Source organism: Littorina saxatilis, linkage group LG4 (genome assembly GCF_037325665.1).
Source record: "Littorina saxatilis isolate snail1 linkage group LG4, US_GU_Lsax_2.0, whole genome shotgun sequence".
Lineage (NCBI taxonomy): Eukaryota > Metazoa > Mollusca > Gastropoda > Littorinimorpha > Littorinidae > Littorina > Littorina saxatilis.
The window spans coordinates 67,984,238-67,999,033 of NC_090248.1; the positions used below are offsets into that span (position 1 = coordinate 67,984,238).

The window sequence follows — 14,796 nt, forward strand, 5'->3', positions numbered from 1 at the left end:
TAGTCATTTGAAGCAACAACAAGAACAACACTTACTAAGAAATAACGTTTCAAGCATCCAGCACACGGAGCAGTTTTACATGTAAGTCGATGTCGCGTAGTTTGGTCGTGACCCATCAATACACTTATACATCCACACAAGTACACCTACCGAAAACACACACACACACACACACATACACACACACACACACACACACACACACACACACACACACACACACACACACATACACACACACACACACACACGTCTTCAAGGTAAGGCAGCAGAGTCGTGGAACAAAGATCAGAAAAATATTCAAGCATGCAAGTGTCAAAATAATGCTCGCACACAGCAAAACACTCGACGCATTACGCTGGTTTCATTTATAACACCCCCCCCCCCCCCCCCCCACACACACACACACAGACAAACAGACAGACAGACAGACAGACACACATACACACTCAGCAATAGCAGGTTCATTCACAAACATACTCTGTACTACACATAAACACACACGCACACACACACACACACACACATACGCACACACACACACACACACACACACACACACACACAGACACACAGGCGGCGATGGGTACTTTTAGGTTATGACGTTCGGTGTTATCTCAGGTTGGAGTCAGTTTGCACAGGTATCCAAAACACACAGGTGTGGAGACAGAAAATATGTCAGTTGCAAAATACTTCCAGTTCACGCATGGTGGTGAGCTTGGTGACACTGCCTCTTTTCTTAACAAAGATCATGCCATCGCGAGTCCAGGTGTCTTCAAGTCTGCCCTCTCGCTTGAGCTTCCTGGCCCTACCGGCGATACCAGCCCTTGTCTTCGTCAGATCCTCATTGACGAATATGTTGGGGTGTCGCTGGGGTCCCGCTGAGTCTCCTCTCTTTAGGGCCGGCCATTCCAGGTTCGTGAACAGTTTGGTGACATCGGCATTCTTCAGGTTTTTCCTCGATCGCATGAGTTGCTCTTTTTTCCGGTGAGTTGCCATCTTCACGATAATGGATCGTGTGTATTGTTCGCCACCGGTTGGCTTGCGGCCTACCCTGTGAGACCTATCTATATCGCCGTCGCAGAGATCCACACCAACAGCCTTTGCGAGTTGCTTAACTATTTCGTCAGTGTTTTCTCCAATGCTTTCTGGCACCGGCCCAATTCTCAAACTGTTCCGCCTTGTGTACTGCTCAAAGCCGTCGAGCTGCTCTTTCAGGTCTTCGATCTGCTGGTCTTTGGCCTCGATCGCCTTCTTCAGGCCAGAGATCTCGAGGCGGAGCTCCTGCGTGACGCGGCTCGCGACGGCTTTGGCAAGTACTTCGATTAAGTGTGGATCACTTAGGGCCTGCTTCAGATCTTCTATGGACGAGGACGAGGTAGGCATGGTGTCAATGATTGTTTTACTCATGAAACCTGGATCGTTAGCCGAGATAATGGTTTCTTCAGGGTCTTCGAGGAAGCTCCCATCCGTCCGCTGGTTCTTGGACTCGTTGTCTTCCTGGGTTAGAGGCGACGATGCAGGCCTTTTGGCGTCTCTCCCAGTGGAGGTAGACATGGACACGACAAGGAGCCGAGGTCTCGGTCACAAAAACGAGAGTGCAGGTCAACACTGCGTATTTGAGACTTTTGGCACAGTCTCATTTGTAAACAAAAACGTTTCAAGTAGGTCACACGTGGGCCGTTTAGACAGACACAGACGTACACCGGTTCAATTCCACGGGAAAACCACGGGGAACACACACAACAGGGGTGACGTCTGACTAGGTCAAGTTCAAGTTCAAGATCAAGGCCAAAGCCAAAGCCAAGTCAATCCAAGGTATCGCTTCACAGCTGGCAGAAGTTACTCATGGTATTCACGTGAATCTAAAAATAGAACCACCGGTTGACCTTACAATCACTGTACATGAATGAATAGGATTTAGAGAAAACCTGTCATTTCAAGGAAGAAGAACACAGTACTTGCATTTGTATGACTTACTGCGTTGCACAGTCCATTAATCATCTACACACCAGTACACAGCTCCATTCATCTACAGTAGCACATGTAGATTTCACAAAATTCACAGCCACGAGCAGCAGAGCGGAGCTACCTGTCCGCCATGCTTTATCATGTTCTCTTTCGAGATTTGTGATCACGAGATTTGTATTCACTTGCTTCTATCCATTTTATTCGCTTGTACAGGGCCGGACCAAATGAGTTGTAAGGGGGGGGGGGGGTTCCTCCTTTTTTGGGGGGCAAATCAGGGGGTCCGGGGGCATGCTCCCCCGGAAAATTTTTGAAAAACGGTTAAAATCTGTGCAATCTGGTGCATTCTGGGCCTTGTTTTGAGGGTTAAGAGCAGCATTGTTTTGGTGCTAAAACTAGTAAAAGTCAAAGCAAGGTACATGCTTTTTCCAGGGGTGGGGTTCCGGAACCCCTGGAACCCCCCCCTGGGTCCGGCCCTGCTTGTACAGTATTATACATTAATACGACACACAAAATTAATAGGCCTTTTAATATGATCTTTTATACTCTCTTCGTTATTGTGTTCTTTTGTGGTCCTTCAGTTTTATGAATGCGAGATTGATCTTGACACGCTCGTGTGCTCAGAGATAACAATCTATGTCTCAGAGATAACAGTCTATGTCTCAGAGATAACAGTCTATGTCTACTGCGCGGGGGAAGAGCGAAGGAGGGAGGGCAGACCCGGAGAGAGAGGGGGAGCTACGAAGAGGGGGTCAAGAGAGAGAGAGGGGGAGGAGAGAGAGGGGGAGCTACGAAGAGGGGGTCAAGAGAGAGAGAGGGGGAGCTAGGAAGAGGGGGTCAAGAGAGAGAGAGGGGGAGGAGAGAGAGGGGGAGCTACGAAGAGGGGGTCAAGAGAGAGAGAGGGGGAGGGGGGAGAGGGGAAGAGAGAGAAAGAGAGAGAGAGAGGACAGAAAGAAAGAGAGATAGAGAGAAGAGAGAGAGAGGACAGAAAGAGAGAGAGAGAGAGAGAAGAGAGAGATAGAGAAAGAGAGATTGCACAAAAAGAGAGATGACAGAGAGAGGACAGACAGTCAGACAGACAGACAGATAGACGGACTGAGAGAGAGAGAGAGAGAGAGAGAGAGAGAGAGAGAGAGAGAGAGAGAGAGAGAGAGAGATGAAAGAGAGGGAGAGAGATAGAGAGAGAGAGAGAGAGAGAGAGAGAGAGAGAGAAGGAGTGAGTAACAAATTTGGCAAAGCTTGCAAACACTGTTAATTCCTCATTATATCTGTAAATACAATTAAATACCAGTCGATCATTTCAATGTTAAGAACCCCCGTTTCAGTGAATTTTTATTGGGGGCAGACAAGAGGCAAAGCAAAAGGTTTGCTTGTCGAGGGCACAAAAAGGTAATACTTCGTCTTTCGTGATATGTGGACTGCAATTTAAGACCGCTGACGCAGACGTAATATAAACCAGGTCATTATTGCAACAGACAGGGCACCCGTCGAGTCATTGTGTGCAAATCATAAAATGTGTTCGGGTAATATTTGGTCACGCAGGTGTTCCAGTATACTGCCACTTCCTGGTTCAAGAACAAGATAAAAATAAAAATGTACTGACAAGTACCAGGAATACGAACAATAAAAGCACAAGACGGTTTCGTTTTTGTGTTTTGTTGTTGTTGTTGTTTCCGGTACTTGTGAGTACATGTTCATTGTTATCCTGTTCTTTGTTCTTCCCACCTGTAGTCTCTTGTTCTTTGTTCTTCCCACCTGTAGTCTCTTGTTCTTTGTTCTTCTCACCTGTAGTCTCTTGTTCTTTGTTCTTCTCACCTGTAGTCTCTTGTTCTTTGTTCTTCTCACCTGTAGTCTCTTGTTCTTTGTTCTTCTCACCTGTAGTCTCCTGTTCTTTGTTCTTCTCACCTGTAGTCTCTTGTTCTTTGTTCTTCTCACCTGTAGTCTCTTGTTCTTTGTTCTTCCCACCTGTAGTCTCTTGTTCTTTGTTCTTCCCACCTGTAGTCTCTTGTTCTTTGTTCTTCCCACCTGTAGTCTCTTGTTCTTTGTTCTTCTCACCTGTAGTCTCTTGTTCTTTGTTCTTCTCACCTGTAGTCTCTTGTTCTTTGTTCTTCTCACCTGTAGTCTCTTGTTCTTTGTTCTTCTCACCTGTAGTCTCCTGTTCTTTGTTCTTCTCACCTGTAGTCTCTTGTTCTTTGTTCTTCTCACCTGTAGTCTCCTGTTCTTTGTTCTTCTCACCTGTAGTCTCTTGTTCTTTGTTCTTCTCACCTGTAGTCTCTTGTTCTTTGTTCTTCTCACCTGTAGTCTCTTGTTCTTTGTTCTTCCCACCTGTAGTCTCTTGTTCTTTGTTCTTCTCACCTGTAGTCTCTTGTTCTTTGTTCTTCTCACCTGTAGTCTCTTGTTCTTTGTTCTTCTCACCTGTAGTCTCTTGTTCTTTGTTCTTCTCACCTGTAGTCTCTTGTTCTTTGTTCTTCTCACCTGTAGTCTCTTGTTCTTTGTTCTTCCCACCTGTAGTCTCTTGTTCTTTGTTCTTCCCACCTGTAGTCTCTTGTTCTTTGTTCTTCTCACCTGTAGTCTCTTGTTCTTTGTTCTTCTCACCTGTAGTCTCTTGTTCTTTGTTCTTCTCACCTGTAGTCTCTTGTTCTTCTCACCTGTAGTCTCTTGTTCTTTGTTCTTCCCACCTGTAGTCTCTTGTTCTTTGTTCTTCTCACCTGTAGTCTCTTGTTCTTTGTTCTTCTCACCTGTAGTCTCTTGTTCTTTGTTCTTCTCACCTGTAGTCTCTTGTTCTTTGTTCTTCTCACCTGTAGTCTCTTGTTCTTCTCACCTGTAGTCTCTTGTTCTTTGTTCTTCCCACCTGTAGTCTCCTGTTCTTTGTTCTTCTCACCTGTAGTCTCTTGTTCTTTGTTCTTCTCACCTGTAGTCTCTTGTTCTTTGTTCTTCTCACCTGTAGTCTCTTGTTCTTCTCACCTGTAGTCTCTTGTTCTTTGTTCTTCCCACCTGTAGTCTCCTGTTCTTTGTTCTTCCCACCTGTAGTCTCCTGTTCTTTGTTCTTCCCACCTGTAGTCTCTTGTTCTTTGTTCTTCCCACCTGTAGTCTCTTGTTCTTTGTTCTTCTCACCTGTAGTCTCTTGTTCTTTGTTCTTCTCACCTGTAGTCTCTTGTTCTTTGTTCTTCTCACCTGTAGTCTCTTGTTCTTTGTTCTTCTCACCTGTAGTCTCTTGTTCTTTGTTCTTCTCACCTGTAGTCTCTTGTTCTTTGTTCTTCTCACCTGTAGTCTCTTGTTCTTTGTTCTTCTCACCTGTAGTCTCTTGTTCTTTGTTCTTCTCACCTGTAGTCTCTTGTTCTTTGTTCTTCTCACCTGTAGTCTCTTGTTCTTTGTTCTTCTCACCTGTAGTCTCTTGTTCTTTGTTCTTCTCACCTGTAGTCTCTTGTTCTTTGTTCTTCCCACCTGTAGTCTCTTGTTCTTTGTTCTTCCCACCTGTAGTCTCTTGTTCTTTGTTCTTCTCACCTGTAGTCTCTTGTTCTTTGTTCTTCTCACCTGTAGTCTCTTGTTCTTTGTTCTTCTCACCTGTAGTCTCTTGTTCTTTGTTCTTCCCACCTGTAGTCTCTTGTTCTTTGTTCTTCTCACCTGTAGTCTCTTGTTCTTTGTTCTTCTCACCTGTAGTCTCTTGTTCTTTGTTCTTCTCACCTGTAGTCTCTTGTTCCTGTTGATTCATTACTCGTTCCTTTCACTCTTTTCAGAGAAAACGAAAGTCTTAGTCAAAACAAATGAAACTAAAACAGCACAACACAAAGCACAACAAAACCAATGCGGTTTCGATTTTAATTTAATTTTAATTGTATGGTATATCAACGTTGTAACGTTTATGCAGACTATAATTATTGCAGTGAAATTTTATTCATCCAGGCCATGTAACGTAAGCGCTTGCTTGTGTTTGTTCTTGAGCTGATAAAATATCATTGTAGAATGACAACTACAACTGAATACAAATTCTTTTGAAAACAAAGCAAACAACAACAAGTCGCGTAAGGCGAAAATACAACATTTAGTCAAGTAGCTGTCGAACTCACAGAATGAAACTGAACGCAACGCAACGCAGCAAGACCGTATACTCGTAGCATCGTCACTCCACCGCCCGTGGCAAAGGCAGTGAAATTGACAAGAAGAGCGGGGTAGTAGTTGCGCTAAGAAGGATAGCACGCTTTTCTGTACCTCTCTTTGTTTTAACTTTCTGAGCGTGTTTTTAATCCAAACATATCATATCTATATGTTTTTGGAATCAGGAACCGACAAGGAATAAGATGAAAGTGTTTTTAAATTGATTTCGACAATTTAATTTTGATAATAATTTTTATATATTTAATTTTCAGAGCTTGTTTTTAATCCAAATATAACATATTTATATGTTTTTGGAATCAGAAAATGATGGAGAATACGATGAACGTAAATTTGGATCGTTTTATAAATGTTTATTTTTTTTTTACAATTTTCCGATTTTTAATGACCAAAGTCATTAATTAATTTTTAAGCCACCAAGCTGAAATGCAATACCGAAGTCCGGGCTTCGTCGAAGATTACTTGACCAAAATTTCAACCAATTTGGTTGAAAAATGAGGGCGTGACAGTGCCGCCTCAACTTTCACGAAAAGCCGGATATGACGTCATCAAAGACATTTATCAAAAAAAATGAAAAAAACGTCTGAGGATATCATACCCAGGAACTCTCATGTCAAATTTCATAAAGATCGGTCCAGTAGTTTAGTCTGAATCGCTCTACACACACACACAGACTCACAGACACACAGACATACATACACCACGACCCTCGTCTCGATTCCCCCCTCTATGTTAAAACATTTAGTCAAAACTTGACTACTAAATGTAAAAACGAAACAAAACGAAAACAAAAACAAAAACCAACAACTTTGAACATAATAGAATATTAATCAAAGTATGGGAGCACATTTATTGCCAATATTAATGTACAAGAGATACCCACATTTCCACTCCCAAAAAGTGGCTTAATATGCGCTTCTTCTTCTTCTTCAGCGTTCCAGAATTGTCTGGTGACGTGTGAGCTCGTTTGCCCATTTGGGTTCCCCACAATACACTCTGAGAGCATAGTCAGCTTCACTCCGCTTTCGTTGAGTAGGCATGCTGGGTATTTTCGTGTTTCCATAACCCACCGAACTCTGACATGGATTACAGGATCTTTTCCGTGCGCACTTGGTCTTGTGCTTGCGTGTACACACGAAGGGGGTTAAGTCACTAGCAGGTCTGCACATAAGTTGACCTGGGAGATCGGAAAAATCTCCACTCTTAACCCACCAGGCGGCAGCGACCGGGATTCAAACTCACGACCTCCCGATTACCAACACGCCACTGCGCCCGTCTGCTTAATGTGCACCTTTTGAAACGTCTTAGTCATACACACGTATTTCCTGTCAGTTAACGCCTTATTCCACTGTGATGCAAATCTGTTTAATTTCATCATCATAATTTGAGGGTGGTTGGGGGCAAATGTTTATTACATACAAACTTACCTCGCCCTTAATACGGGGACACAAAACTCTTTCATGTCCAATCTTTCTTCAGCCCTCCCCCCCCCCCCCCCCCACACACACACACCTCTAAGTGGACGCCCACTTTAAAAGCAGAAAGCAACATCTTGCCCTGACTTTTTATTTATATCTGTCAGCTAGCTCAATCAATGTCTAACTCCAGATGCTCAGAAGGATACAACAAACAAGATCCAACCTTGCCTGAAAATCGTACTAATTAGTTTCAGCTGGATCCAACAAGAAAAGCAAACAACTCAAAACAATCATAATTGTACCGATATATAAAAAAATATATATTAAAAAAAATAGATACATAAATACATTGAAACATAAATGCATAGATACTTGAGTATTTATTTATTTATTTATTAAGGAGATTTCTATAGCGCATAACTAAAAGCACTATGCGCTTTACAATATCACTAGGTATAAGCACACGCAAACATACTCTGATTAAATAGAACTTAGCCTAACAAGCGAGTACATATATAAATAAATAAGTAATTGAATAAATGAGTTAATAAATAAATAAATGATTCAAAAATGAATTAATAAATAAATAAATACATGAATGAATAAATGAATAAGTAAATGATGCAGAAATGAATGACTAAATAAAATTTTTAAAAAAATAAATAAATAATGAATGATAAAAACAGTTATTTCGCCCATTGCTCTCTTTTCCTCTGAACAGTACCATTCATGCGATACATTGACTGAACAGTACCATTCATGCGATACATTGACTGAACAGTGCCATTCATGCGATACATTGACTGAACAGTACCATTCATGCGATACATTGACTGAACAGTACCATTCATGCGATACATTGACTGAACAGTACCATTCATGCGATACATTGACTGAACAGTACCATTCATGCGATACATTGACTGAACAGTACCATTCATGCGATACATTGACTGAACAGTGCCATTCATGCGATACATTGACTGAACAGTACCATTCATGCGATACATTGACTGAAATATTTCATTTACTTCTTTACCAACTCATTAATTTTATTCTACAAATCTGACAACAAAAATGAATAAACAAATCCAAAATGAAATAAATGAATCCACCGCTCTTTCACTCTGTATCGTCGTGTATTGTCTGAGCCTTCGGATTCCGGAATACCATTTACTACACTCATTTCAAAGCTGACCTCGTACGCCACTCTGTCTCCAGGAGAAACCAACGCCGGCAAAAGCACGTTCCTCAACCTTCTGCTCGGCATGGACATTCTGCCCATCTCCATCTTCAGCTGCACAGCCGCCATCTGTGTGCTGAAATACTCTCCCACACTCAGCGCGGAGATCGTCTACCGTGACGGGAGGAGAAGGAGAGAGAATTTCGCCGACGTGGCCGCGGCCAGATCGTGGCTGACCAACACCGTGGCAGAGAAAGATCAGGACAAGCGAGAACAGGGGCTGGACATTGAGACCATCAACATCTTCGTGCCTGCGGTTGTCTTGCAGGTCAGTTTTGTGTGTGCTCTCCACAGACGTACAGTTGATTGTGGTGTTTGTGGTAAGCGTTGTCGCCTAAACTGGCTTGTTACTGGGTGATAGATCGAGTGCTCACTTTCTTTCTTTCTTTTCTTTATTTCGTGTTTAACGTCGTTTTCAACCGTTCAAGGTCATATCGCGACGGGAGTGCTCACTACAAGAAGAAGAAGAAGAAGAAGATCATGATCATGATCATGATCATAAAGAAGAAGAGGAAGATGAGGATGATTGTCTGGAGGAGGAGAAGGAGAAAGAAGAAGTTCACAATAATCCATGTACCATACCCCCAAACGTTTCTACCAACAAAAAGAATACTGCAACATTTTTGTAGTTTCAGTTTTGAATTAACGTTACACTAAAGGTTCACTTTCCGATAATTACATTTATCATTTACGAAACATAACTGCAGCTAGAAACCTTAAGCATGCGCTATTTTCCGTCTGAATTATGACGTCATTCGGAGTTATTTTTTGATTGGTCAACAGAGTGGTGTGACGTTGGTGGACACGCCGGGTATCGGCGAAAACGAGGCTATGTACAACTGCACCATGAAGTACGTCAAGGGAAACAACGCTGCCGCCTACGTCTACGTCATCAAGACCGACAACGCTGGAGGCGTGCACGATGACAGGGTGAGTCAAGGGACTGAACTGATGGTGAATTGACTGTCGTCTAATAGTTACATATTTAAAGTTAGTACACAAAAGGCTCCATTTTGGAAAATTTTCTGACGAATTGGACCTGAAAAAGTCCAAGGGACATTCGCTGTACTGTAATTTAGAAACATCTGCAATGATTTGCTCAAAACTGCTCCGAAACTATATGCCAAATAATTTAATTAAATTTAGTCAGCGAGCGCTTTCCTTCGCACAGCTCTCCTGTGCCAGGAGTCCGGACTTCCGTTCGTAATCATACTTTATTTAGTTTTCATAGATACCTATTTGTCCCAAAAAATTAAAACCGTTGGATTGAGGATGCTGTAAACATAACGTCTAGCAAACGCATGCACATTCCGTGCCATACAGGGCTAAAACGCTTGGCATTACATAAACAAACACACTGACCGTTGGAGATTATCACGGTCTGAAGACTACCAAACACAGCATTTTGATTGGAAAAATAGGACACTCAAATATTTTAAGACCTTCCTCGTGTCTGTTAATTGTCGCCTAAACACCCAAAACGAACTCTGTAGCTCTTGGCTCAATTTCAAATCTGTATCTCTATGAACTCTCAGGTTTTAAAAGTAAGAAGGAAAATTATGACTGGCACAAAAAGGTGTCACAATGAGAATTACAGTCTGGAATGCCCACTCAAAACACAGCCGTTTTCAAACGCTCAAAAGTTTATTTTTAAGGTATTCCTGGTGTGTGGTCACATAATTTCAACCCCCAACCTAAAATGTGTAGCTTTTGGGGCGACGAAAGACATGTTTTTTGATAGATGATATCACTTAAATGGAAACCTGTAAGAACCACACTCTCTCACTCTCTTTCCATTTCTCTCTCTCTCTTCTCTCTCTCTCTTTCTCTCTCTCTCTCTCTCTCTCTCTCTCTCTCTCTCTCTCTCTCTCTCTCTCTCTCTTCCTAACATCTAGTGTGATAGTTTAAAGTGTTATTTCCGTCCACAGCTACTGGAGTTCCTGCGAGCCATATTGGAACACCAAGAACGGGACAAAACCTCGGACATCTTCGACTCGTCATCTGCGATGTTCGTGTGCAACCGCTGGGATCAGGTGCCTCACGATCAGCAGAAAGGGGTCAAGGACAACGCCCTCAGCAAGTTCAAGGACGTGTGGCCAAAGTTCAACCCTAGTCAGGCCTTCTTCGTCTCCTCCGCTGAGGCCCAGATGCACAATGACGTCGACCCTCGTTACGTCACTAAGGACTTTGAGACGGTCTTGAAGGGTCTGAAGGAACTCTTTGTCAAGGCCAGACATAACGCCATTACCCAGCATTACAGGTAAGAAGTCTTTGTTTTTGACGAAGAATGTCCCTGTTGTCCCAAATGTCTCTATTTGCTTATTGCTAGCTTGCCCAGCTTAAGGTCCTTTTTCAACTTTTTTCCCTGATCTCAATTTGTTTATTTTGTTATTTTCCCTCTTTCATTCGCATACAGAATAGTAAACTGCAAGCTTTTATAGCATTGGTGTTTTTTGACCTATCCAACCGAAAGGAATCTTTGCAAGCACAAACAGGTAAACACAAACGCCAAAGTGTGCATGCCCTACGAGCCTTATGCTGTAAAAGTCGATTTTTTGCCTTCTGTTTTTTCTTGTAAACAAAATGTTGGATTTGTTTGCGTCAACTCTGCCAGTTTTAATCACACACAAAACCCACACACATTTCAGATGGCTGAAGCAGCTACTCCACCACAGCACCAGTTTTCTCCAGACCACCATCCACCAGTGTAGTCAGACGGACGAAAAACTCATTGAACGATTTAGCCTGACGAAGGACAAGCTTGAAGCTCTACAGAAAAGGACAACATACACCACGGAGACACTCCGTCTTCAGGTCCAAGGAGAGATGTTAAAACTGTGCGGGAAAATAGCTGCGATTCTGACGCAAGAGAAAGTACAAAGGGAATTACGTGACTGGAGTCAACATCGCATCCCTGATAAAGTGAGTGAGATTTTTCAATCTGGAATATGGGGATCTATTACAAGAAATCCGAAACAGACACACCCAGGTAGCGCTACTGTTGTTGCTGCTAGCTTTCCCCCTATAGGAAGCACCCTCGAGCAATGGGACGATTAAAGGGTGAAAGGTAATTAAATGTTCTGTACCCAATCTTACACTCTCACCCTCTCGCGGTGCTAATCAAACCGGTCTCTGTACTCCCTTTACTCTCGAACGCTCTACTTCTTCTCTTCTTTCTGCACAACGACACAACGTTCCTCACACTCTACCTCTTCTCTTCTTTCTGCACAACAACACAACGTTCCTCACACTCTACCTCTCTTCTTTCTGCACAACGACAGAACGTTCCTCACATTCTACCTCTTCTCTTCTTTCTGCACAACGACACAACGTTCCACACACTCTACCTCTTCTCTTTTTTCTGCACAACGACACAACGTTCCTCACACTCTACCTCTTCTCTTTTTTTCTGCACAACGACACAACGTTCCTCACACTCTACCTCTTCTCTTTTTTCTGCACAACGACACAACGTTCCTCACACTCTACCTCTTCTCTTTTTTCTGCACAACGACACAACGTTCCTCACACTCTACCTCTTCTCTTCTTTCTGCACAACGACACAACGTTCCTCACACTCTACCTCTTCTCTTCTTTCTGCACAACGACACAACGTTCCTCACACTCTACCTCTCTTCTTTCTGCACAACGACACAACGTTCCTCACACTCTACCTCTCTTCTTTCTGCACAACGACACAACGTTCCTCACACTCTACCTCTCTTCTTTCTGCACAACGACACAACGTTCCTCACACTCTACCTCTCACGCTGTAGATCAAGGGGTGGCAGGAGGAAGTCGACACGCTGATCATGCGGCGGATCATCGAGAAGGTCGACGAGGAGCTCAGGCGGCAGGGACTGCTGAAGGAGCTCCAGGACGACCTCGAGGAGATGACCCAGAGAGAGCTCAAGCTGGTGGACGACGAGATCAACTCCATCATCAAGGACATGACGGACAGGTCTTCCCTCGGCTCCTCCAACTCCTCCAGCTGCACCAGCATGTCCGTCATGGACAGCGACGACGAGCCCGTGGCGGAGTTGGTGAGAGCCTACAGGGAGCGCAACGACGCCCCCCACCTCCCGGGCCTCAGTAGCGTGGTGGGTGCCTACGACTCGACGAACAGGAGACCTTCAGCCGCCATGGCCAGTGTCCCCAAGCTGGTGTTCCGCTCCGTCCTGGAGTCCCTCTCCGGAATTCTGAATGCTGTGGTGCGCTTGAGGAGGGAGTCGGTGTTCTCCAACAATCCCGAGGACTACATGAAGGACAGGATGGCTAAGATCAGCAGGGTGGTGTCCGAGAACCAGCACTGTCAGCTACGTATGGCTGCCAAGTACCACGAGAAGTTCAGCAGCTTCATCGTTGACGTGGGCAACAGCATTCCCAGGTGAGACTGATGACAGGGCAGAAGAATGTTCTCTTGCCATCTTCTCAAATAGGAAATACAAATGATATGATACAAAGCGCACTACACCTTTAAAACTCCTAATACATTTCTCTGAAGATGGTCTCTGACTTCTTTTTTGAATAAAATGACAAAGTTCAAAATTCTCCAATGAAGTTCTCAAAAACATTTCTTGATTAAATAAAACGTGTCGTGAAGACGTTGTTAGGTCAACGCGCTAAACTGAATCATATTTTGTGTCCATTAGATTGAAGTTAGTACATTTCTGCTCAGTGGGTGGGTGTTGCTTCCCTTCTAACAAAAAAATGTTCTCGATTTAAATGTTCCAGATTCATCACCAGCAACAAACAGGTGATGGAGGACATCCGCGCCAACCGCCGCAAGTACCGCTCGCAGCACAAGGAGCTGGTGGCGACCATGGAGAACTTGGAGCCAGTTCGGGAGATGCTCAGAGGCTTCGGGTCGCTCTACATCAGGGACCTCACCGCAGACAACATCTGCTTCATGCTGGACAAGGCCCAGAGGCGACAGTCCGTGGCCGTGTCAGTCATACAGAACGATGCCGTGAGAGACTCTGGCCTGGGAGCCTCCATGCAGCCTGGAGAGGCCAACGGTCTGGTCAATGGTTCCAGCTCGGGCCGCACGACTCAAGGCCTGTGGAGCAAGTACCAATGGGGTCACGTGGTCATTGGGAAGGACAAGCAGCAGGTGATAGGTCGGACCTACATCCAGGGACTGCACGAGGAAACGCTCATCAAGGAGATTGCTAGGCTCAGGTGAGTTTGAAGAAGAGTTCAGGTGAGTTTGAACAAGAGTTCAGGCCTGAAAGTGGCGAGTATTTTACTCGCCATGGTTCTTGAAATGGTTGGTTTGGCAAGTAAAATTTGCTCTCTGACTAGTAAATTATGAGAAGTACTAGCCAAAGGCGAGTGCGATCAGCTCGTAGCAACAACGTTTGCAACAAATAAGGATTGTTTCAAGGAACCTTTTGCATTCTTCGCTCAGACAAAGTCGCTGCATCTTGCTTTGAAATCAGTTTCTGAGGAGCAACGTGCGTAGTTTCTCAAACCTCGAAATCTGTCAAAAGAGACAAATAAACAAACATGTAAAGTGAGGTTGTTTGGCTAGCCTGTACTCAAAACTTGTATTCAACCATTGAGCGTTTCATGCCATGCTAAAAAAAGGATCTCAATGAACGGTTTTATCTTCATTTTGCTTTGCTTTTCAGATGCCTTCGCTGCAAGGACTTGGCGCCTTTCCTGGGGATGAGCCGGATGGAAGACAGTGCTGTGTTCCTCTTCATGGGCGACCTGCGCTCTGCACACCGCTTCCTGGGCCAGGGTTTCCACGAGCCCCACAAGAGCGTGCCTCACCTGCTGGAGGGCGTGCTGAGAGGGCTGAAGTACCTGCACCGTGAGGGCCTCGTGCACATGGAGCTGTCCCTCAACACCGTCATGGTCAGTACAAGTTAGAAACACATATACTGCTGACGTTCGAAACTCAAGAATGAAATCCAATCTAATGGGTCGTTTATTGAACTTTTTGTTATTGACATAAAGAAACATTTACTATAGTGCTTAAGAGTTTTCTTTTTCATCTCAAAATCTTAAAGTGTTCTTGTTTTTCAATGTTTTTTGTGTGTCCCATGT

The 14,796-nt window shown here is 44.0% G+C and overlaps 2 protein-coding genes across 2 annotated transcripts in view; one reads left to right on the plus strand and one right to left on the minus strand.

Moving 5' to 3' along the window:
* LOC138965459 (uncharacterized) overlaps positions 1–14,796 on the plus strand; it is a 34,467-nt gene that overhangs the window by 11,768 nt on the left and 7,903 nt on the right. Inside the window, exons 4-10 of the mRNA XM_070337615.1 lie at positions 8,721–9,010; positions 9,526–9,672; positions 10,671–11,002; positions 11,391–11,664; positions 12,519–13,129; positions 13,477–13,923; positions 14,376–14,604. Coding sequence (XP_070193716.1) covers positions 8,721–9,010; positions 9,526–9,672; positions 10,671–11,002; positions 11,391–11,664; positions 12,519–13,129; positions 13,477–13,923; positions 14,376–14,604 — 2,330 coding nt within the window. The remainder of the gene's footprint in view (positions 1–8,720; positions 9,011–9,525; positions 9,673–10,670; positions 11,003–11,390; positions 11,665–12,518; positions 13,130–13,476; positions 13,924–14,375; positions 14,605–14,796) is intronic.
* On the minus strand, positions 4,929–7,056 carry LOC138963704 (uncharacterized). The gene is given in 3 exon segments (XM_070335551.1): positions 4,929–5,339; positions 5,556–5,697; positions 6,965–7,056. Coding segments are annotated over 3 exon segments (645 nt in total).